This window comes from Bos indicus, chromosome 13, assembly GCF_029378745.1.
Source record: "Bos indicus isolate NIAB-ARS_2022 breed Sahiwal x Tharparkar chromosome 13, NIAB-ARS_B.indTharparkar_mat_pri_1.0, whole genome shotgun sequence".
In the NCBI taxonomy this organism is placed as follows: Eukaryota; Metazoa; Chordata; class Mammalia; order Artiodactyla; family Bovidae; genus Bos; species Bos indicus.
This window is the reverse complement of record NC_091772.1, coordinates 22,874,738-22,901,410: the sequence shown is the minus strand read 5'-3', so window position 1 is coordinate 22,901,410 and position 26,673 is coordinate 22,874,738. Positions and strand designations below refer to the sequence as shown.

General features: G+C 36.4%; 1 protein-coding gene across 5 annotated transcripts in view; it reads right to left on the bottom strand.

Moving 5' to 3' along the window:
* MLLT10 (MLLT10 histone lysine methyltransferase DOT1L cofactor) overlaps window positions 1-26,673 on the bottom strand; it is a 207,311-nt gene that overhangs the window by 104,947 nt on the left and 75,691 nt on the right. For all 5 annotated transcript variants that reach the window (XR_002182142.2, XR_002182143.2, XM_019973026.2 and 2 more), the window contains exons 6-8: window positions 16,466-16,569; window positions 14,181-14,274; window positions 12,159-12,254 (exon numbers count right to left, since the gene is read on the bottom strand). Coding sequence is in view for 3 of the 5 variants with exons in the window: in XM_019973026.2 (XP_019828585.2) it covers window positions 12,159-12,254; window positions 14,181-14,274; window positions 16,466-16,569 (294 nt within the window). In the remaining 2 variants the exon portion in view is untranslated. The remainder of the gene's footprint in view (window positions 1-12,158; window positions 12,255-14,180; window positions 14,275-16,465; window positions 16,570-26,673) is intronic.

Below are 26,673 nucleotides of genomic sequence, written 5' to 3'. Positions count from 1 at the left end.
AAGGTAGAAAAGCCTGAAGGTTATGTTAAAGAAAACTAAAGAGACATTTAATACTTGATTGAACCTTGGATTAATTTCTTCTAAATCAGCTATAAAGAACATTACCGGGACAACAATATATTGGATATAAATAATATAAAGTAGATGCTTCATGAACATTTACTAATTTAAACACTAATGTCCCTTTTCTTCTTCTACAGAAAAGGAAATTAAACTACATAGTGTAACATAGGAAATAAATATATTAACAAATAGATTTACTATTAAGGGGAAAAACTTGTTATAATCATCGTAATACTATGATTTTAGAGAGTTGGAATATAACTCTAAACACCTAAACGAATTTAAGTCTTTACATGTAATCTCAGCCTTACAAAAATTGTAACTCTATTTCATATAAAGAAATCAACCTTCAGCCAATTTAATTAGACATAAAATTCCATTCTGTGGGCCTGGCATTTAGTTGATACAAGCAAGATAATGTTTACACTGAATAGCTGAATTCAAGCAAAATTTCAAAAGGACTATTTACATCTACTTATAACTTTGTTTTTCTATCCACTTTTAACAAATAATCTTTCCCTTCTAAGTTACAAGCTCTTTATAAATCTCTTTCCCCCTCCCGCCAAAACACTAATCTAAGAAAGAACCTCCTGGAACAAGGTAAAGGTTTCATGAGAGATTCTTTGTATTAAGATTCTATTAAGAACACGTGAGAACTTCACCATTTGTACTAAGATCAAAAATAAATTCAATTTGTAATACACCTGATTTATCTTTTAAAGAAATCTGATTATTAAACCTCCAAGTAAAAGGCAGAAAGACCTAGGTGGGGAAAAAAAAAAAGATTCCATAGACTGTGGAATCAGGCATGCCTGGTCTTAAATGCTGGCTCCATCATTTATTAATCGGTATCTTGTTTTCTTCAATTTAAGTCTGAATTGGGCAATAAGGAGCTCATATGATCTGAGCCACAGTCAGCTCCTGGTCTTGTTTTTGCTGACTGCATAGAGCTTCTCCATCTTTGGCTGCAAAGAATATAATCAATCGGATTTCCGCACTGACTTTCTGGTGATGCCCACGTGCAGAGTCTTTTCTGTTGTTGGAGGAGGGTGTTTGCTATGACCAGTGTGTTCTCTTGGCAAAACTCTGCTAGCCTTTGCCCTGCTTCATTCTGTACTCCAAGGCCAAATTTGCCTGTTACTCCAGGTAACTCTCTTGCCTTCCTACTTTTGCATTCCAGTCCCCTATAAAGAAAAGGACATCTTTTTTGGGTGTTAGTTCTAGAAGGTCTTGTAGGTCTTCACAGAACCGTCCAACTTCAGTTTCTTCAGCATTACTGGTCGTGGTATAGACTTGGATTACTGTGATATCAAATGGTTTGCCTTGGAAACAAACAGATATCATTCTGTCGTTTTTGAGATTGTACCCAAGAACTGCATTTAGGACTCTTATTGACTATGAGGGGTACTCCATTTGTTCTTAGGGATTCTTGCCCACAGTAGTAGATATAATGGTCATCTGAGTTAAATTTGCCCATTCCAGTCCACTTTAGTTCACTGATTCCTAAAATGTCAATGTTCACTCTTACTATCTCCTATTTGACCACTTCCAATTTGCCTTGATTCACAGACCTAACATTCCAGGCTTATGCAATATTGCTCTTTACAGCATTAGACTTTACTTCCATCACCAGTCACATCCACAACTGGGTGTTGTTTCTGCTTTGGCTCCATCTCTTCATTCTTTCTGGAGTTATTTCTCCACTGATCTCCAGTAGCATATTGGGCACCTACCAACCTGGGGAGTTCCTGTTTCAGTGTCCTCTATCTTTTCGCCTTTTCATACTTTCACAGGGTTCTCAAGGCAAGAATACTGACATGGTTTGCCATTCCCTTCTTCAGTGGACCACATTTTCTCAGAACTCTCCACCAGGAACATTTCATTCCATGCAAAGATTGGAACATTTCATGCAAAGATGGGCACAACAAAGGACACAAATGGTATGGACCTAACAGAAGATATTAAAAAGAGGTGGCAAGAATACACAGAAGAACTACGCAAAAAAGATCTTCATGACTCAGATAACCATGATGGTATGATCACTCACCTAGAGCCAGACATCCTGGAATGTCAAGTCAAGTGGGCCTTAGGGAAGTATCACTACAAAAAAAGTTAGCAGAGGTGATGGAATTCCAGTTGAGCTATTTCAAATCCTAAAAGATGATACTGTGAAAGTGCTGCACTCAATATACCAGCAAATTTGCAAAACTCAGCAGTGGCCACAGGACTGGAAAAGGTCAGTTTTCATTCCTATCCCAAAGAAAGGCAACACCAAAAAATATTCAAACTACTGTACAATTACACTCATCTCACATGCTAGCAAAGTATGCTCAAAATTCTCCAAGCCAGGCTTCAACAGAACATGAACCGTGAACTTCCAGGTGTTCAAGTTGCATTTAGAAAAGGCAGAGGAACCAGAGATCAAATTGCCAACATCTGCTGAATCTTCAAAAAAGCAAGAGAATTCCAGAAAAACATCTACTTCTGCTTTATTGACTATGTCAAAGCCACTGACTGTGAATCACAACAAACTGTGGAAAATTCTTCAAGAGATGGGAATACCAGACCACCTGACCTGCCTCCTGAGAAATCTGGATGCAGGTCAAGAAGCAACAGTTAGAACTGGACATGGAACAACAGACTGGTTCCAAATTGGAAGAGGAGTACATCAAGGCTATATATTTTCACCCTGCTTATTTAACTTACATGCAGAGTACATCATGAGAAATGCCAGGTTGGATGGAGCACAAGCTGGAATCAAGACTGCCGGGAGAAAATATCAATAACCTCAGACGCACAAAAGAAAGCGAAGAACTAAGAAGTTCTTGAAAGTTCGTGAAAGTGAAAGAAGAGAGTGAAAAAGTTGACTTAAAGCTTAATATTCAGAAAACTAAGTTCATGACATCTGGTCCCATCACTTCATGGCAAATAGATGGGAAACAATGGAAAGAGTGACAGACTTTATTTTCTTGGGCTTCAAAAGCACTATAGATGGTGACTGTAGCCATGAAATTAAAAGACGGTTGGTCCTTGGAAGAAAAGTTATGACCAACCTAAATAGCATATTAAAAAGCAGAAATATTACTTTGCCAACAAAGGTTCATATAGTCAAAGCTATGATTTTTCCAGTAGTCATGTATGGATGTTTAAGAGTTGGACCATAAAGAAGGTTTGCCTGGAAGAATTGATGCTTTTGAACTGTGGTGTTGGAGAAGACTCTTGAGAGTCCCATGAACTGCAAGGAGATCCAGCCAGTCTATCCTAAAGGAAAACAGTCTTGAATATTCATTGGAAGGACTGATCCTGAAGCTGAAACTCCAATACTTTGGCCACCTGATGCAAAGAACTGACTCACTGGAAAAGACCTTGATGCTGGGAAAGATTAAAAGCGGGAGAAGGGGACAACAGAGGATGGGATGGTTGGATGGCATCACCAACTCAATGGACATGAGTTTCAGTAAGCTCCAGAAGTTGGTGTGGACAGGGAAGCCTGGCATGCTGCAGTCCATGGAGTCGGAAAGAGTCAGACACGACTGAGTGACTTTAGTGACTGATCTCTTGTTTTTGTCTGCCCATTATTTTGTTCCTTAGGTAACTCTTGCCACCTCCTTGTAACTTTGTGAAGACTTTCAGCCACAGTATTGCATCACCCCTGACTAAAACACTGGGCATGTTAAACGGTAAGGCCAGTCCTAAGTAGACAAGCCTCGGGGTCTCTAAACATTCTCAGTTCCAATGGCTTACACTTAGATTCTCCTTTAGTATGCTATAATCATATTTTGTACCTAAAAAATTGAAGAGTCTCAATGTACTTACAAGCTAACAGTGAGCCCACCAGTTTCATGGGTGCTAGAAGAAAACGTAAAGACTTGTGGGCTGGACACAAGGAGCTTTATTACTCATAGCAACAGCAGTAGCCATAGTGTCAGCATTTGCACTGTTCCTGCCCAATTCTGACAGGATGATCTGAAGGGGGCCAGGTGACACTTGTACACACAATGGTTTACATTTCAGGAGAGGAACTTTGGGTTTAGGGAACCCAATGCCTGCCAAATACCCCAGAAAGAGATATATCTCTGTTATCTCTCAAGAAGACACACAAATCTGCCTTGCTCTGGATGGTGCTGCCATTTTCCTAGACTATTTATTATATAAAAATTCTGAAAAGATCTGTACAAATGTCAGAGACCCGTAGAGAGCTGTCTCCCAACAACTGATGTCGTAAAAGACCAACAAAATATTAACCATTATGCTCTACTCTAATTCACTATGCTCTGGTCACAATCATGCAGTTGACTCACTCTCTCACTTGGTCTTGGGACCTCATTGAGTTCTTTCAGGCTCTTGCTCCTACAAAACTCTTCCTACACTTCCTTCCTACAAAACTCTATGCCTTAATCCCCTAGTTTTGCTTTAAACATTTTTGAAAACAACTTGTTTCCTTATCCCAATACCCAATCCACCTAGCCATATCTGCCCTAGGATTCTGCCCCCAACTACCTTCTCTGCTCCATTATCCAGGTGACCAAGTTGTAAGCAGACAGGGTAGAGCATCCCAGAGAAAGAACCAGGAATGGCTTTGTTGACATAAGAGATGCCATTTCTGGCCCAAGCCATTTAATGATGGCTGCAATGCTTGCCCTTAAACAGGTCTCCATAATTAATGATCTTAAGGGAAGTGAGGGAACAAAGGAAATGCAGTCAAGAAACTGAGTAGTTCAGTGATAAAACAGTCCTAGTTCCTCCTAAAGAGGTTACATAACAATCTGATACCTGTCTTCAAAAGAGTCCTGCAGGAACAAAGGACCCCTCCCGCGATAGAGCACAGAATAATGACATGGACCCTCCTGAGTTCAATCAACTGAAACTTGAAGTCTTGACAGCCTTTGCCCCAAATCTATGTTGAATTCTCCTCTGCTCAAGCTCCTTCATGAATATGCACGTACCCTTGGCTTAAAACTTACCAAATTTTGCTATTTGAAGAGATAACACTTTAGGAGAGATCACCAGTGTTCTTCTTACTTGCTGGAAGTAATAAATAATTCCTTGCCCAATGGCTGGCTTGACTGTGTCTTTTGGCTCAACACCCACCAAAAGACTAACGCTATTTTTGGGTAACAACGTTACTCACGGTACACGCCACCACTTCTTTTGTTCCACGCCTCCCACCTCCCATCAGTACTCTTCTTCGTGCATTACCATGTCTTAATCTTATGTATTCCTACAGTTATTACCCTGCTTCTCTCCTCCTCTTAAACTCCTTAAAAAGAGCTGTATCTATACTTCTTCATAACTACTTTATTCATCTACCAAATTCACTTAGCTTCACCTCTCCATCATTACATGAAACTCCTTCTCCTCAACAACTTCTTTAGCATTAATCCAAAGTACATACAGTCATCCCTCAACATCCACAAGGGGTTGGTTCGAGAACTCCCTGACAATACTAAGGTTCATGGATGCTATGCTGCTGCTGCTAAGTTGCTTCAATCATGTCCGACTCTGTGCAACCCCACAGACGGCAGCCCACCAGGCTCCCCTGTCCCTAGGATTCTCCAGGCAAGAACACTAGAGTGCGTTGCCATTTCCTTCTCCAATGCATGAAAGTGAAAAGTGAAAGTGAAGTCACTCAGTCATGTCCGACTCTTAGCGACCCCATGGACTACAGCCTACCAGGCTCCTCAGTCCATGGGATTCTCCAGGCAAGAGTACTGGAGTGGGGTGCCATTGCCTTCTCCAATGGATGCTCTCAGTTCAGTTCAGTTTAGTCGTTCAGTCGTGTCCGACTCCTTGCAACCCCATGAATCATAGCACGCCAGGCCTCCCTGTCCATCACCAACGATTTCACCCAGACTCACGTCCATGGAGTCAGTGATGCCATCCAGCCATCTCATCCTCTGTCGTCCCCTTCTCCTCCTGCCCCCAATCCCTCCCAGCATCAGAGTCTTTTCCAATGAGTCAACTCTTCGCATGAGGTGGCCAAAGTACTGGAGTTTCAGCTTTAACATCAGTCCTTCCAAAGAAATCCCAGGGCTGATCTCCTTCAGAATGGACTGGTTGGATCTCCTTGCAGTCCAAGAGACTCTCAAGAGTCTTCTCCAACACCACAGTTCAAAAGCATCAATTCTTCGGCACTCAGCCTTCTTCACAGTCCAACTCTCACATCCATACATGACCACTGGAAAAACCATAGCCTTGACTAGACGGACCTTTATTGGCAAAGTAATGTCTCTGCTTTTGAATATGCTATCTAGGTTGGTCATAACTCTCCTTCCAAGGAGGAAGCATCTTTTAATTTCATGGCTGCAGTCACCATCTGCAGTGATTTTGGAGCCCAAAAAAAATAAAGTCTGACACTGTTTCCACTGTTTCCCCATCTATTTCCCATGAAGTGATGGGGCCTTATGCCACGATCTTCGTTTTCTGAATGTTGAGTCCTTCATAAAAAATGGCATAGTATCCACATTTAACCTACACATCCTCCGGTGTATTTTAAACCATCTCCTGTTTATTTATAAAACCTATTAAAATGTAAATGCTATATAAATAGTTGCCTGAGCCCAGCAAATTCAAGTTTTTCCTTTTGGAACTTTCTGCAATTTTTTCCACAGTTGGTTGCATCCACAGATATATAACCCAATGGGTAAAAAACAGGCATTCAACTAGGGGGATGGAGGGCTATGCACGCCCACACCATGTGACATCTGAGGCCAGGTCACAAAAAATACTGTAGTTTTCATCATGCTCTCTCTTATTCTGGGAAAAGTTAGCTCATCTGATGAAAAGCTAGGTGCCATATTATCAGCACACTCAAACAGTCCTACAGAGAGGTTCATGCAGCAAGAAACTGGGATTCTTGCTCAGCCAGCATCAACTTACTGGCCATGTTAATAAGCCCTCTTGGAAGCATATCTATCAGCCTTAGTCAAGCCTTCAAATGACCGTATTCCTGCCAACATCTTGACTACAATCTGATGAAACCCTGAGCAAGGAATATCTATCAAACTCATTTCTAACTCAAAGAAAACTACAAGATAATAAATATTATAATTTTAAGTCACTAAATTTTGGGGTAATTTGTTATGCTGCAACTGGTAACTGATACACATTTTTGTTACATGCACAGGATGCTACCATAACAACAACAACAACAAAACTAAAAATGTAGGAGTTTCGAGGAATCGGTGGGCAAGAACTGGAAAGACTTTCAGGAAATGATGAGTGAAAGCCTAATGAGCATGGAAGAGACTATTCTGTCTTTCAGGGGGCTGCTGCTGCTGCTAAGTCGCTTCAGTCGTGTCCAACTCTGTGCGACCCCATAGACGGCAGCCCACCAGGCTCCCCCGTCCCTGGGATTCTCCAGGCAAGAACACTGGAGTAGGTTGCCATTTCCTTCTCCAATGCATGAAGGTGAAAAGAGAAAGTGAAGTCGCTCAGTTGTGTCCGACTCTCAGCAACCCCATGGACTGCAGCCTACCAGGCTCCTCAGCCCATGGGATTTTCCAGGCAAGAGTACTGGAGTGGGGTGCCATTGCTGCTAAGGAGAGATAAAGGAGAAAAAACATTAATATAACTGAAAAGTAGAGGAAAGGGGGTTCTAGTTATATAGTAACAAAGTTTAGCAACATTGGTGCCCTTGGTAACATAAAAAAGAGAAAATGTACTTAATGTATGATTTATGTAAGGAGATTTTTCTAGGTAATATGTTAAAAGTGTAGTCTTTTTACTACTTATAGTAAAAAGCAGTATAGAGAAAAACTAAATTGCGAAGACCACTGACGAAAAGGAATCAATACTTTCTGGTTTTAAAAATGTCAGTCTTTCCAAATAGCAATCAATACTTAAGTAAGGACTAGCTCCCAAACAAACATAAAATCTAGGCTACTTCAGAAAATACCTGTATGAGAGCAAAGCCAACGGTGTGGCTGTAAAATCCATTGTCGAGATACGGGTGAACCTGAAACGTCAGGTGTTAGGATCATAAAAGACAAAGAAAGAATGAGGAAATACTAGAACAACTGAATGCAATGTGTGATCCAATCCTGGACTGGATTCTGAACCTGAAAACAAACTTCCCTCCTTTAGCATGGAGGACATCCAACCAGGATCTGAAGATCCAATAGTTCTGCAATAATGTTAATTTCCTGACTTTGTACTGCAATCATGTAGGAAATTTCTCTTTTTATTAAAACTATACACTAAAGTACTTGGGCTAACAGCATTATATTCATAATTTACTGTCTATTAAGTTCAGGGGAAAAAAGACTACACACACAAAGTGAGAGAGAAAGAAAAGGCAGGGGAAGAGAAGGGAGGACGAGAAAAGGCTAACTGGATGAAACGTTAACATCTTGAGAGTCTGAGCGAATGGCATAGAGAAATAATGTGTAGTATTTTTGCAACTCTTCTCAAAATTCTTAAGCTACTATAAAATTAAACATTTTGGGGGAAAAATATGTTAATCCTTCTGACTGGCTGCCCAATACAGCAAGATAAAACTAGAGTTACTTATAAAACTCCTCATTGAATGGCCCCTTCTTAAATTAGTCACATCTCCTGTCACTCTTCAGCTCCACCACATACACTCCAAATATTCCAAATTACTGTTCCTGAAAAGCCCTGGCCTCTTTTAACTCTCTGTACATGTAGAAGCTTAAAGCTTTAATGTAAGTGGGACACAGAAGTAACCCAGTACTCTTCAAAGAGACGAAAAGTCCTAAACAAACGGGAAGTCCAATCAGTTCCCTGAGGCTCACAAAACGCCGACCAAAAAGCCCATCTCCCCCAACCTCCCATGACACCCTAACAGTACTTATTCTAAGAGTAACTCGTTTATTTGTTGCCAGTTATTAATAACAGAATGGAACCAAGGGCAAGTAAGAGGGTGGAATACAGGGCAGGAGATAAATCCCTCTGAGTAAGGGACAGTTGGATTTCTGTCATACCTAGTTGGAACTGAGTATATTTCCGTAAGATACACTACCACGAATGGTAATATGGATGTAAAGTATACCGTAAGCCTAGTTCTATACTAGGAGAAGGCAATGGCAACACACTCCAGTACTCTTGCCTGGAAAATCCCATGGACGGAGGAGCCTGGTAGGCTTCAGTCCATGGGGTCGCAAAGAGTCAGACATGACTGAGAGACTTCACTTTTACTTTTCACTTGAAAGTGAAGGAGAAGTGCACTGGAGAAGGAAATGGTAACCCACTTCAGTGTTCTTGCCTGGAGAATCCCAGGGACGGCAAAGTCTGATGGGCTGCCATCTATGGGGTCACAAAGAGTCGGACATGACTTAAGTGACTTAGCAGTAACAGTTCTATACTACTAATACATTATAAAATTAGCATTAATGAGTGGGAGGAGGATAAAGTAAGGATCAAATGAACTGGTACAGATTATCTCAATGCAATAAATAACCACTGATTTCAAATGGATGACCTCCAACTTAGTCTTCAGGAAAAAAAAAAAAAAAACCTTTCTGAAGCTGGGAGCCTCACAATACAAGCACGTGTCTCCAAATCTGATACACCTTTTCATTTCCTAACTCTCATCCACACCTGACTCTTCAGCAGTGCTTCTATAAACACAAAAATGCTAGGAGTAAAAAAAATTCTACTTTACAGTGAACAATAACTAATATTAATGGAAAGATAGTCTTCATAAACAATAATTCATGATCCAAATTGTTTTATGATTGAATTAAGCCTCTTCTATACTAAACATAGCTTTTAATTCATTTCAAACACCTATTTTCAAACTATATATGCTGATTTTTAAATTTTTATAGAAACTGTTCCTTATTCAAAGTTGAATTTCACCAGTAACTTCTCCTTTTTCCTTGCTGGCATTTCACAGTTAATAACCAGTAGTAATACACCTTGGTCCACACAGAAATTCTCTGAAAAGCAAAGGCTTAAGTATTTTTTGAATTTTCTTACAATTATATATAAAAAGTTAGCATACATTGATTTCATTTTAAAATAAGTGAGTTGGATAACACAATATTTAGTATTACTCTTTATCAACACAAATATAACAATAAATATGTGCAAGAATGAACGCTGATAAAAGAATTCACAGGGAATATGATTCTAACATATCATATGAACAAGATCACCAAAATTCTGTTCATAACATACCATATTTTTTGGTATTAAAATCTAAATAGATGGTAAGTCCTATCTGTGAAAACATTTTATAACATGATATGTATATTTCCAAGACAACTCTACTAGATGTTAAAATCTTAAAAGAGGTAAGGAGGGATAAAGAGAAAGATAGCCTATAACATCTGATTTCTACAGCTATTAATATATTATCACTTAACATCAAGATACAATAATAAAAAAGTTACTTCTCAAATATTCCCAAGGCAAGAAAACAAGTTTAACAATAATATTCTCAGTCTTTACAGATTATCAGGAAATCTCAAATTATTAGAAAATAAAAAGTACAAGTCAATTTTAAGTCTGACAACAAAATCAAATTGTACTAAATAAATATGTCCTAAAAGTAAACTTCAAATAGTATTTACATACTAATGAAAATAACAACTGCTAGAATGCTAAACAAGTTTGATTAAATATGTTGTTTTTTCATCTATTATCCAACAATTGCAAAAACTCGTAACATGAAAAGTTTAATTCATTCCTACAGAGAAAGAAGATTAATAAATAAATGTAGTCATCCATACTATATTGATGAAACACTGTAGTATATTTAATAACTATGCTCCATGAATAACATGACAGGGCATATATCAAGATAAATGTGGTCATACAGCAAATACTTCTTTAAAGAAGGTAATGCTCATGAAATGGCAGACCATAAGACCATCATTAGTATGACCTCCCTCTTCACAATTTATAAAACCCCTATCCAAGACTTCCTCATTCATGATTTAAAAGCTTAAAATTTCATGATGCTTGTGACAAAACCTGCTAATTAAACTAAATCTGCCATTTTTCCATCAGCAATGCAGATAATAGACAATAAAATCAAACCCTACTGTCACTATCACAAAACTACCTCGTTAAAAAACTCAAAATGAATGTGTACTTGCTACCTGAGATCTACCAAAAATATATAAACCTAACAAATGTTCTGAAGGAGAATATGAGGTTATAATTATTATTCACTAATAACTGGAAAATTAAATTCAAAACAAAAAGAAATTAAGCTTTCAAAATATTTACCTTCAAAAAAAACAAATTCTAACCAAATTCAAATTTGTTTTTAATAACATTAGCATTTTAATTGCACTCCCAATCCTAAGTATTTACAAACATAAGATTGTTAAGTGATTTAGTTTTTAGCACAATCTGCAGAAATATGTTCCCAACTAGTTTACATCAACTGTTTAAGAGTAATACTCTTTTCTAGTTGAAGAATTTCTTCACTTCGTTGAAAACGATTCACAGTTGTATCCTTTTCCTATGTGGGCAATATGTCCTAAGAATGATTCTCTAGTACTTATCATTAGTTTATTAAAAAATTACTCATATCCTTTACAGTAAATAAAAATGTAAGCAGAAAACAGGTAAGTCAGAAGACGACTGATTAGTATTAGGCAAGCTTTTAGTCTTTTAAATAAATGACAAAATATTATCAAATAAATGGTATGACATTTGACGATTAAAAAAATAATAAACCATTAGCACCACAGGGCAGTGGGGTGGGGGGGAGGACAGTTAAGAATATATAGAACTTCAAAACCTTTCTATATTACAAGGGAAAAGGCTGATGAGATTCTTTCTCACATGTGAAATGAGTTAATAATATCTAGCAATAAACCATTATTGCTAAAGTTAATCAAAGATTTCAATAGATAACCAGAGTAACACATGCAAGAAATTACTCTTATGCCTTCAATCAAGTTTTTAATATTTCAAATTTTCAGTTGAAATGGGCACGACCATATTCACAAGTATGGCATACTATTCTAAACCTACTTTTTGACTTAATATACAGTCAAAAATTTTCAGTACTTCAATGTTTTCATTCAGCTATCAAGAACTTAATTTTATCTAAAAAAGAAAAAGAATCTATTAAGTAGATGTGCTACATATTTAGCAACAACAAATCCACTTACTTTTTTCTCTTTCTCATGATGTTTATCCTGAGAGTGAGAGGAAGAATCACTTAAACTTTGATCATATGACCTATTAGATCCCCGTTTGCTCTTTTTCTAAAAGAGAAAATATATATACATATAAGTATATGTATATAAAGTTTTAAATCTTTTTTGTTAGGTTAAAACCAATTCAAGTGTGAAATATTTTAAAATGTCTACCGAAAGAAAAAAAAAGGCTATTTCAAACTACATAATCCAATTCAACACAATCCATATATTATCTATTTCATTATAAAGGAAAATATAACCCTTAACCTAACATTAATGCCATATTTTTGTACATTTATTAAAATGTGTGAAAACAGACAATATTTTCAAATAAGCAGTGGTTATTTGTCATTTTATTATAAAACCACCTCATTACAGAGATCAACTATAGTTTTCAATGTCTGCTTTAAAATATAAAAGATATTTCAACAAAAAATAGAAAATACCATACTGAAGAAGGATGCCAAAACCAGAAGAAAAGAAAAATTTTTAAGAGTTACTTTATGCCAGTAGGAAAAGTAAGAAGCTTTTTAATCTCACACTTTCAGTATTAAGGCATACTATTTTCTAAAAATTTGTCTCTGTAGTTCATATAGAGAAAAAAAGGAAATGCCAGCATTAGACTCATGTATTTTTCAAAGCAATACTAAAAGTAACACACATTTCTGTTTAAAAGACTTACACAGATTCATAATAAAGTATGACAGTGAGAGTTATTCCAGGTGTTAAAACTTGGTGGTACCATAACTAATTAAGCTAGATAAAAACGACTATAAAAGATGATCAAATTCCTTGCAAACATAGAGCTCATACAATCTTATTAAATTATTAAACAGACTTTTCCCCAGTCACCAAATAGGATAACATTACATTAATAACAATGAAAAAATTCTATTTGCACAAATTCCAAAACCCATTCTCCTTATTTCTATATTTTATCTATATTATCTCTGATTTAGAAAATGAAGATTCCAATATGCTTTTAATATCCTAAGTGAATTTTCAATTTTACTATCTCAAAATTTCTCCTAGAAGACTTTGATGTTCTTCGACAGTCATTAAAAAAATAAATCAGTAAGTATATGTTATTTGGTATCTTCAATATCAAATAATACATATATACTCTCAATATTTTATATGCAAGGGCCAAAATACTGGAGTCATAAGCTGCTCATTTCATAAAAAAGAGTTCCTTTTCTAAAAAGAAACAGCCCTATTCACAGAAGAAAAGGAACAATAAAAAATAACAAGACGACACTAAAGAAAAACAAAGAAGCCTTTAATTTTCAGTATACAAACCTGGTATCAACTAAAGACTGAGAAACAGACAATGGGGAATTAAAGAAATATTGATCCTTCAAAGGAACACAGACACAGAATATACAATGATTAATCAAATAGTACTAACTTATCCATGCTATGTGACAGTAAAGACTAATCAAATCTAAAATATTCCCAAAGTTGTATTTAAATATTTCTTTCTGAAGACCTTTAATGAAGAAGCTACAAAAGAGCCTTGTTTCAGTGTTACTATCCTCCAAGCAAATAAAAATGAAACAAGTAATAAAACTAGTAACAGTAATAAAGCAAAAAGATATGAAACAAAGTGACAGGGAATCACAAATTATATAATCAAATGTCCACATTTTTATTTTCTACTAAATGGATACCAACATTTACTATTAACTATTAATATATATTCTAAAGTAGTATATTTTAGAACAGTCACCTTTGTAAATGAACTCAAGCAAAGCAAAATCTTCTAAAACTACTACAGCTTGATGGTGATGTATGGCAAAACCAATACTGTAAAGTAATTAACCTCCAATTAAAAAAAAAAAAAAAACTACTACAGCTTTTAATTCCCAACAAACAACACACTAAGAAACTCAATCTGGAGCAAAAGCAACCCCCCAAAAATGGATGCCTTATAAAGACTCAATTCAAACCTAATTATTATAATCGTAAATTAAATTCAAGACAGATTCTTACCAGCTTACTAAAATGGTATTTACAGTAGCCACAATATTGGACGTTATCTGCACCATTACCTTCTTCTTCACAAAGCAGTCCGGCAAACTGAGCACTGAAAATAAAAGCCAAGTATATCAACAAAATTTAAACCACAGTATATACATGTGTGTGTGTATAAAACACTTTATGTGTATGTATTTATGTATTTGTGTATGTGTATATATATACATAAAATTCAATTCCAACCACGTAGGTATCTCGTAAGAGAAAAGGGGAAAATAAAAGGCTTTATTCTAGCTGAGACTAAGAACATTCCACCCCATCTTTTGATTGCTATATTTTTAAAGCTATATACATGGTTTAAAATAAACTTTTTATCCATCTCTAATAAGGACAGAGATTCTTGCATGCTTTAAGTCACCAAATAGACATTAAATTTCTTGAAAGATATCCTTACCACCCCAAACTTAACACTTCATTTGACTTTCCAATCTGTATCACAGGTACAATTAGAAAAGGCCAGGTATCTAAAGGGCTGACATGACACGTGACAGTATTCACCTTGAACACAGATCATATTGTTAGAAGTTAAATGCTTCAAGTTATAACATAGTAGAGTAGGTAAGAAAAACAGAAGCTGTGTTTTTCTAGTCAAAAACAAGGGAAGAAATGAAATTAAAACCTAAAGCTATGGTAATTTTTAATGAAGTGTTAATGTTTATAACCATCATATTGTCAATTTGACCTTCCACTTTCAACATTCCAAAATAATAGTACTAGTATGTATCTCACAGCCAAAAAAGGTCTTTCATCTTTGGAAAATTAACTACAATATTAAGGAAATTTTTAATATTTATTTTTTACTAAGGTATAGTTGAATTACAACGTTGTGTTAATTACTGCTGTACAGCAAAGTGACTAAGTTATACATACATACACACACACACACTCTTTTTCATATTCTTTTCCACTATAGTTTATCACAGGATACTGAATGCAGTTCCCTGTGCTCTAACAGTAGGACCTTGTTGTTTATCCATCCTGTACTTATTAGTCTGCATCTACAACTACTAGTCCCAAACTCTCAATCCTGCCCTCGCCCATCCCACTCCCCCTTAGCAACCACCAGTCTATTTTCTATGTCCCTGATTAGGGAACTAGATCTAGAACCCACATGCCACAGCTAAGTGTTTCCATGTCACAACTAAAGATTCTGTATGTTGCAACTAACACCAGCAGCAATCAAGTAAATAAATATTTTTATTTAAAAAAAAAAAAAAAAACCTGCCCATTTCATAGTAAATACTCAATGTGTATTAGTCACTCAGTCACGCCCAACTCTTTGTGACCCCATGAACTGTACCTTCAAGGCTCCACTGTCCATGGAATTCTCCAGGCAGAATACTGGAGTGGGTTGCCATTTCCTTCTCCAGAGTATCTTCCCAACCCAGGGATCAAACCAGGGTCTCCTGCACTGCAGGCAGAATTCTTTGCCACCTGAGCCACCAGGGAAACCCAAATACTCAATACATGACAGTTATTATCATTAATTAGTATTCTAAGGAAGTTAAATTTACATTTGTTAAATGCACAAAATGTTCCTTACAGTAGCACATATTACGAACCAATTTGGAAACAAAGTGTCTGTAAATCTCTGAAATGTTAATAAATACCAATATCTGATAGGATATAATGTAGTCATTCCCATGCTGCTATGGACTGTATTTCTATCATCTCATCAAAATTTTTTTGTGAAAAAAATTATCAGAAAACAATGTTTCATTTAAACTGCTATTAAAATTATGCAACAAATATGTACATGAAAAAAAATAAAAGGAAGCATGAACAAAATAAAAATAGAAGGTCATTTAAAAATTTAAGAAACTTTCTAAGGAACAGCCACTATAATACAGAGAATGATGGTGATTGCTTTTTTCCCCCTCTTGAAATTCAGGCAGTGAAAAAAAAACACAATCATTCACTAAATTCTTACTAGTATTTCAGGCACTGCACTAAGTTTATCTACATCAGTTCTTATAATCCTAATAACAAATCAAAGGGTAGGTAAACAAAAGAAATATCTTAGGCAAAATAAAACAGAATAAGACACTAGAACCAGGGTTACCTACTGGAAATTCACTCTGGTAAATACACTCAATTACTAGAATTATTTTTATTACAGTAAGTAAATATAAACATAGAAATTATACCAACAAAATTTAGTTTAATATTTGGGTACCTAAGTCTTTAACTTACAAGGTATTCCCAATTTCAGTTCTGTAAAATGACAAAATCATATTTACCATGTCACGTGGAAAGCTTGTCGACATCCATGTTTATTACATGTCATGCAAGCACCAGTGGCTGCTTTGCTTTCTCTTCCTTGTTCATCACAAATATAGCAAGTCTTAGGGTAAAGAAAAAAAAAAATGAAATAAAAACCTTACAAGTGCTTTATACAGATATGGATTTTATAGTTATCTTCACAGCTCAAAATCAGGTTTACTAACTAATCTAATCCAAAATATAAATCTATTTTTTTCTATTTATATCTATTTTACAAGCAATACAAACATGAAAACATCAATACAGACATAAATAGTCCTCGTAGGATTTCACAAGGCACAGTTTCCTAGACTCAAAAATCCCACAAGATAGGAGGAATGCTTATAGGCACTGAGGCCAGGTTGAAGAACATAGCTTACGCCACCTCAGTATTAAAATCTCCTCTCCACTATTTAACTGATTCCTGTAACAAAAATGTAAAATGAGGTTTGTCTTTCTTTTCTGCTGGAAGTGACCATACAGAAAGGAGTTGGATATAAGGAGCTGGGACTCAATAGGTGAAGGACAAATTTGCTTAATGAATGAGCAAAGTTTAGGTCATTCCTTCACAAGAATCCCTTCCACATGAGCTATCAATCAGCCCTGCCAACCTGACATACTAGGTCTGGGAGGAAACGCTTTTAGGAGATCAGAGGTGCCCCCCAAGAGCTACTGGCCAATGAACACTCCCAGCAACTCTGACATCTACCTGGTCCTTTTTCTCAGGTGAAAATAGCTGATAATGAAAGGCTAAATTATAAAAATGGCAATCTACAAGTATATAATAAATAAAATTATCAACTGACTCTAAGTATACAAAAAATTAATGCCTAACTACATATAATCAGATGATATAATTCTAAAAATAAATCAATCTGAATAAGGTATAACCTGCTGCTGCTGCTGCTAAGTCGCTTCAGTCGTGTTCAACTCCGTGAGACCCCATAGACGGCAGCCCACCAGGCGCCCCCGTCCCTGGGATTCTCCAGGCAAGAATACTGGAGTGGGTTGCCATTTCCTTCTCCAATGCATGAAAGTGAAAAGTCAAAGTGAAGTCGCTCAGTCATGTCCGACTCTCAGCGACCCCATGGACTTCAGCCCACCAGGCTCCTCCATCCATGGGACTCTCCAGGCATGGAGTGGGGTGCCACTTCAATAGGACCACATCTATTTTTTAACTTGGAAAAGTTTCTCCCACAATGCACTGTGGTGCCAAATTACACCATTCAATAATATTTACAAGAACACAGTTTCCAAAAGCCTAATATTTAGACAAGTAGGTAAATGAATTTCAACTCTGCTGAAAGACAGAGACTGAACTGAATTACAAAAATTACTTTGTATGTCTAAAAAAGAAAAACCCAAATTACAACAAAACTAACCTAGACACACTAACAATCATAAGAGCATCTCTAACTGTTCATATTACCAGAAGGCAATATCAAACAATTATAATGGAATAATTTAACATACATATTAAAAAGCCTATAAATGATCAATTAAATTTTTAAAAGAAAAGTACAAAGTAGGTTGAAATTCAGGGGCAATATGCAAACAGACCTCAAAGAATATCTCAGTAACTTCCAAAACAGTTGACAGTGAAAAGACATCATCATTTGACCATTCAATAAAACTAAAAATTATGACGGATTTTACTTTTAAGGAGTTAGGCCTTCCAGACATATGGAACAGCAGAGTGAAGAAGTCCAGGGATCCCCTCCTCAGTGAATTAAATACTTCATAGGTGAAAAAGAACCACTTATAAAGTCTCTGTATAGAATAAGCTGCACCTGAGTGTGTGTGTGCTCAGTCATGTCCAACTCTTTACTACCACATGGATTGTAGCCCACCAGGCTCCTCTATCCATGGAATTTTCCAGGCAAGAATAATAGAGTGGGTTGCCATTTCCTATTCCAAGGGATCTTCCCAACCCAGGTATTGAATCTACATCACTCACGTCTCCTGCACTGACAGGCAGATGCTTTACCATTGTGCCATCTAGAATCAGCTACAAGGATATACAGTACAACACAGGGATGATAACTAATATTTTATAATAACTATAATGGAAAATAACCTCTAAAAATTATGCCACTATCGTGTATATCTGCACCTGTACAATACTGTATGTCAACTTAAAGTCTCTGAAAACTGTCTAAATGGCATGCGGCAGGATATTTTATCAAAGACAATCTACTAAATCTCATTAAGAACAGTGAGCATCCTGTGGCACTTGAGCCATGATCTTTCCCCATTACCACCCTCACCCCCATGGCTCCCTGTGATGGTAGTTCCTTTCTGGGTAGTGCTGTCAAGAAGGTGAGGGCTCCCCTTCTCCCCTATCCAAGACTAGAGTTTTCTCCAAGGAGGGTCAGGTCTCCAGTGACTCTCATACCACTATTCATCCTGATAGGTCCTACTCATAGGCTCCCAACCCTAACAACAGGCCAAGATTTCCAGTGTTCTATCAGCTTGCTTGCTGAATGGAAGCTACATGCTAGGAGGGACGAGCTGGGCTACTTATACCCTTCCCTCCTGCCAGGACCTTTCAGAGTACAGGTGTCTGTCCAGCAGAAGCAGGGTGCTGTCTCCACCCCCAGCTTCAGAGAAAGCACTAGTGCAGAGGTTCTGTCCCCACAGGGAGAAGGAAGAATCATTTTCTAGAGTGGCTACATTACCTAACATGCTTAATTAAAAAAAAAAAAATTATAAGACATGAAAAGAAAAAGTATGACTCAGTCACAGGAAAAAAAAAAGTAGGCAATGGTAACTGCCTTTAAGGGGAGTCAAGATGTTGGACCTAGGCGACAAAGACCAATAATCAATAGAATTCTTGAGTTTAAAACTCACTAAAAGCAGTACATTTTTATTGGCAGTAGGGAAAGAATCAATAACTTTAAAAACAGATCAACAGAGATTATACAATCTAAAAAAACAGATGTTTTCGATAATACCACCTAAAGAACAGTTTCAGAGAAATATGCTACACCATTAACTGCATTAACAAATGGTTAAGGAGAAAATTATGAGGGAAAAGAAAGAGACATAAACTGTATCTGAAGAAATAATAGCTGAAAACTTTCCAAATTTGATGAAAAACAATAACCAACACATCCAAAAAGCTCTGCAAACTCCATATAGGATAAACACAAACAGATCCATATTCAAATTAATGAAAGGCAAAAATAATAAACTCCTGAAAGCAAAATGGGGGAAATGGCTCATCACATACAAGGAAACCTGAGGTCTTATTAGAAATAAAATGGGAGACAGAAAGCAGTGGAATAACATTTAAAACGCTCAAAGAACAAGAATCCCATATCCAGAAAAAGCTACATTGCAGAAATAAAGATAAAATAACAACAATATTCTCAGACCCCAAAAAACTGAGATACTTTGTTTCCCCAAATCTGAGTAACAAGAACTACAAAAAGAAAAACCTTAAGCTAAAATCAAGTGACACTAGACAACCACTGCAATGTACATATAAAAACAAAGAACTCCAATCACTTACACCTCAATAAAGCTGAGATTTTTAAAACACACATATAGACCAATTTAAAAACACACAGAAAGAGTTCTGTAGGAGATGATAAAGACAGTACTTTTTTTTAACCAATAAAATCCACTGTTTGTGGATAATGAACATATTCAGAATTTTCCACTGGGTCAAAATCTCCTTTTCTCAGTGGACTTTCTCTGTTCCAGGGCACAGTTTATCACCCTATACATAGGAACTTAACTAAAAACAGCAAAAGAAAACTCTGGGGACTGAAGCTCAATAAGGACTCAATACATTTTTACATTACTGATGTTTCAAAATGGCACAAGGTCATTCACACAGGCAGCTGTGGACCATTACACCCTGGAAGGCAAGCACTGGCAGGAATGAATATGGACTGTGAAGGAATGGAGACTGCAGTGACACTGCAGAGCTTTCAGAGCCATCCACAGAGTGAGCCTTACCTTTTAAGAAAAACACAGATATTTCTTTCTCACTTTGTTAACTTAAAAAGCAATTACCTAGAATAATGTCCATAAATTATACTGTTGGCACTATAACATATAGAAATGTAATATATGTGACAAAGACAACACAATGAAAGAGAATGGGAATACAGCTATTCTAGAGTAAGGAAATAACATCAGATGGTAACTAGAACCCATAAGAAGAAATTAAGAGAAACAAAAATGGTAAACAAAAAAACAAACACTCTATAAATGTATTTGTGGGCGTCTTCTCTTAGTTTCTTTAAAACGTGTAAGATTATATAGAGCAATAATTTTAACTATTTTGGGGTGTGTACTATTATATAGAGACAAAATGTCTATAATAGTAATAACACAAAAGTGGGGAGGAAAGAAACAAAATAAATGCCATGAATCTTTTATATCTTACTGAAGGTTAAGCAGATTCTATAAATTAAGATGAATACTATAAACCCAAGAGCAACCACTAAGAAAATAATCCAAGAAAATATAATTTAAAAGTACAATGGAAGATGGAAACCCAACCATATTAACAGCACTGAATATGAAGAGACTGATAAAGGCAGAGACTGATAAACTGGATTTAAAAAAAAGTTCCATATGCTGCCTACAGGATACATACTTTAGGTTTGAAGACACAAGAAAGTTACAAGTAAAAGGATGTAAAAAAGATATACCATGCAAAAGGCAACCAAACACACAGCTGAAGAGGTTCATTATATGAGATAAAAAATGGTCTTTGAGAGATTCTATATTAATAAAAAGGATGTAACAATTATAAGCATATGTATATGCAACAAACAAGAGCTTCCAAAACACATAAAGTAGGAAAAAAGTGACTTGAAAGTTTTTATTTTCTCATTAAATAGCTGTTGGATTGAGAAGAGAAATTATGAAGAATTATTGAGAAAATAATCCCAAAAAACAAAAATACACCTAAATATCAAGTATGTGAACAAAGTTATAATCAGAGGCAAATTCATAGCCTAAAAGTTTTCATTTTAAGTAAGGAAAAAGGTCATAGTTTGACCTAACATTTTTAATAAGAGAACCAATGTTCATATATCAAAAGGATTTAAGGCCAGATTCCAAGTCTACCTAAAAACTAGAGAGCTGAGAGAGAACATCACTCCAAATCTATTAAGAAAAAGCCATTTTAAATTATTTAAAAATCACAACTTTTCTTGAAACTATGAAAGATTTGCAGTTGCAAAGGCAACCAATTAGCCTAAAAGGGGACGCCTTCTCTTCAGCCACCTGAAAACTACAAGACATTCGGAGACTATCCAATAATAATATGGCAATGAAAGAAGATGTGGAGGAAGAGGTGCAGTTAATAAATCAGCTAAAATTTTAACAAACTGCTAAAGGCTGATTATGGGTTACTGCAATAATCAGTGGAGCCACAGACAGGAGTTAACACCCACTCACAGGCTCTATTCCAGGAAGACTCACAAGAAGCTCTTAGGGAAAACTGGAAGCAAGGAGGCAAAACAATCAGAAAGAATCTCTCTTGGTTGTGCAGGCATAAAGGACAAGATTAGGTGCCACTGAGGGAAAGACATGAAATCCCACCTCTTGACCAGACACTCCTTTCAAAAGCCCTGAGCATCTGGGGGATTGGCAGCAAACCCTGTCACACCCAGGGCATGAGTAGACTCATGATGGTTAGGAAGACAGAGAAGAAAAATTACCCCTGAACAAGGCACAAGAAAAATTCCTGACCCCAGGCTCTGTTAACACATCATCAGAGATCTTCTTGCATTTAGGAGAGGCAGGAAGCTTCTCCCTCACAAGTCCTTCTAGAGATGTAAAACAAAGTCAGCCAAAGGGAAGAGGCAATAAAATGGTAAAACCCTGAGGTCCAGGTATACAGAAGCACCGCTGCCCCCCCCCCCCCCCCCCCCCCCCCCGCCAAGAGTCTGGACCAAAACAACAAAGAAATCAAAAGCCCAGAACATCAAATCATAAACCACAGCAATCTAGCACTAACGGGGTGGGGGCAGTGGGGGGGACTAAAGTGTGGCAAAAAGAAGAACACATAAAGAAACCAACCTCTGTGGCACACAATCACCCAATACTCCAGCTCTCAACCTAAAGGTATCATTAGAGGAATACAAACGGGCAGGGATACCCCAATGGGTTCAGGAAACAGATCATCAAGCCAGAAAGAGAGGTCACACAATGTCACTGTCACTGCATTTTATTAGCCAAAGCAAGTCACAAAGCAGCCTGGATACGAGAGATAGGGTACTTAATGTTGGTGCAAATGTAAACTGATGTAGCCACTATGGAAAACATTATGGAGGTTTAAAACAAAAAACAAAAAAAACAGAGCTATCATATGAAAAGATATATGATCGCCTATGTTCTAAGCAGCACTATTTACAATAGCCAGGACATGGAAGAAACCTAAATGTCCATCAACAGATAAACAGATTAAAAAACACATGGTGTGTGGGTGTGTTTGTGTGCACGATGGAATATCAGTCATTAAAAAGAAGGAAATAACACCGTGTGTGTGTGTGTGTGTGTGTGTGTGTGTGTACACAACGGAATATCAGTCATTAAAAAGAATGAAATAACACCATCTAGAGCAACATGGATGGACCTAGATATTATCATGCTAAGTGGAATAAGTCATTAAAAAAAAAGAAATATATCACTTACATGTGGAATCTAAAAAAAAAATGATACAAATGAACTTATTTAAAAAGAGAAACAGATTCATAGACATAGAAAACAAATCAATGGTTACCAAAAGGGGAATGGTGGGATAAATTTGGAATCTGAGAGTAATATATACATACTACTATATATAAAATAGGTAAACAACAAGGCCTACTATATAGCACAGGGAACTATATTCATATCTTTAATAACCTACAATATAAAGGAATCTGAAAAAGTATATATATATTTATGTGTTATAAATAACTGAATCACTGAATCATTATAAACTGAATCACTGAATTATAAACTGAATCACTTTTCTGAACACCTGAAACTAACACAACTTTGTACATCAACTATACTTCAAGAAAAACAAAACAAACACTTCTCTTAACAGCTATCCACATATGTATGGCTGAGTCCCTTCATTTGTTCATCTGAAAATATCACAACACTGTTAACTGGTTATACCCCAATACAAAATAAAAAACAGCTATCTACCACTAATCCTTTGGAAAAAAGATAAATGGAAGCAGAGTCAGCAATTTCTAAGTTTTCCTCTACTGTTATCTTCTTATAATTCAATGACACTGCTTTTTATGGTGGTTTTGGTTTGTTTGGTTGGTCTGTTATGATCCTTCCTAAACTTATAAACCCTCAATCCTTCATGGCCATTCAATAAATAAAAACTATTCAAGAGAATAAATTCAGGATACACATATCATGTGCCAACTACTCTCTATGGAAATTGCAGCTTTCTAAACTAAAAGCTTTCTGACTCTAAAGAACACAAGTCTCACCCAAAAAACGTCCCAAATCCCTATGTTGTCCCAATCTTCTCATTTCTTAAAAATTAGTGAAAGGTAATTAAAGGTAACATGCCATTTATGTTTTTTAACAAAATGTGTCAGTGAAATGAGGAACTGATACAAGAAAATATGAGAGGTCAAAAAATAACAAGAATCTGATGACAAATGGTTCAGAAGAAACTGGCCACTCTGTTTTATTGACATGTGGTAAAATTTAGCAACATAAATTGACACGGTGAATCATCTGCAAGTGGATATACTACACAGGTAAGTCTAGAAATCTTTTTATTTCCCTTCTAAATCTCACAATGTTCCAGGATTATTTATTATTCTTTGCACTGATTATGATAAATTCTCTGAACTATTATTAGCATCATCTCTTTGCACCTATTACTCTAGTTTATGTTACTTTCTCTAAAATTATTATTTGATTCTTTCTTCCAAGGTCAAATGCCCTATTATTATGCATAGACCTTATAATATCTTTGTGTGCCTTACTCAATTCCTTAGACAAAAATAATACCTCCTTTCATTATGTTCTATAATACTTCACTCAGCTGTTCCATTATTTGTAAACTATCATTATTATTTTCGTACACTGTAGTTATATATTTAATTGACTGTCTGAGTGTCACATGTAGATAAACTATTTGTCTTACACAACTCTTAGGATCTAGTACATGCAAAGCAGGTCCATTTTAAGTGGCCAATACATTTAAAAATAATCTCTACATTATCCTTTACCACTACACATTAAGGACTGGTAACTTCCAAGGGAGTGCCAGGCAGTCCGGAGGTTAGGATTTGGCACTTTCACTGCTACAGCACGAGTTCAGTCCCTGGTTGGGGAACTAAGATTCCACGGGCCATGTGGCATGGCCACAAAAATAAGGCTGATGTCTTCCAAACTCAACAAACCATTTTCCAATTGTTTCTATCATTTCAGAATTACATGGCCCCTATTAACCATACTAAATATTCATGAACTGGATATTATTGTTTTTAAGGTTTACTATACTACAGATCATGCAGTCGCAGAGTCAATCATGACTTGGCAACTAAACCACCACCATACAGACCAACAACCATAAAAATCCAAGAAACGTATGTAGCAACTACCTTTAAGGAAAACTACAAAAAGGAAAAATATTTGACAGGGAGAGATGCCGTACTTCTGGAAGGGGAGATTCAACATTGCAAAAAGATCAATTCTCCCCTAAAATGTTTCACTGTAACACAAATAAAATCAAAATTGTATTATTAGTCCTAATGTTCATCTAAAAAAATATATCCATGGTAATATTTGTTCTACTGTGTACCAACATGTATTTAAAGCCATAGTAAATTAAAATAGTGTGCTACTAGAATAAGACGACAAAGATAGATCAGGGGTACAAAAGAAGTCAGGAAAAGCCAAGAATTGAATAATCATTCAAACAGTATTCCAAATCACTGTGCAAAATGTAGTGCTGAAAAAGCTGACTAAACCATGCGGGAGGGGGAAAAGTTAGCCATATATCTCAGCATATTCTAAAATTAACCTAACTGGATAGAAGATTTGTATCTAAATAATTCATTCTTCTTTCTATACTCCCTTGAATACTTTCTATGCTCCTTGAATACTTACGTCTTAAAGCCATGAGGTGGGGTGAAGCATGGCAGCATCTACCCTGCAAAGGAAGGGACAGCCCAACTCTAGTATCAGAGCCCCAGTAGGAGTGGTTCTCATGAAAGTGTTGGGGATAGGGGTGGAAATAGTGTCAGAATGAGTTGTCGGAACCTGTGCAAAGTGAGGAAACCAACCATGGAAGGGAAAGAGGGGAGTTGTGGACTGAAGCTGAGCATTAAACCCTCAAATTGGTTTAAAAAGAAAAAAGGCAGCCATGCAGGGAATCAGCAGCAACCCAGAGTGAGGTTTGAGCCTAAACAAAGTTAGGATGGCCTCTGTATTATGGGATGGCTTGTTAATAAAAGAGAATAATCAAATAAATATATTGAGGATAAAAGGAGTCAGGTTTCTCACTGTCTCACATGAGAGTCATAAAAACAAAACGAAAATTAAAATGAACCCTGTGTTGTTGGATCAGGTTTAGGGAAATTACTTAGAAATTCTTAGGAGTTGATGGTTGGATACATAAATAGACAGACACAGAAATACATTTAGATATGTGTGTATGTACATATATCCACATACTAATCAAAACTATCTATGGGACCTCATCTACTTCAAACCATAAAGAAGATATAGATGTGAATGTGTGTGTATCTCTGCATCTATACCCACTGAGAGGGCCTGAAAACAGCAACATCCTAGTAACAGTGAGCACATCTAATGTCCTCTTCCATTTCTAAATACAACTCTTACCTAAAAGGATTCAAAACTTCTCTGAGAAACAGTTATTCGAGGACTAAGAAAGCAATGGTACAAGATGAGCCTAGAATATACCGTCACATCAGAAGTAAAGAAGTCCTCAGAGAATGACAGAAAGAAGTCAAAAGACACAGGAGAGCCTGAAGGGATGCCACTGACCAAACCTGAGACAACATAAGCATCACAATAAATGACAGTGATGGGGAATACCCATTAAAACAAAACAGTAACACGTAAGTCGTTACTAGTCCATACTGATATAAATAATTGGGAAGTGATGAAAGCGTCTCCTTAAAATGGAATGCCAACTGATGAATGTAAACGATGGAATTAGAATACCACC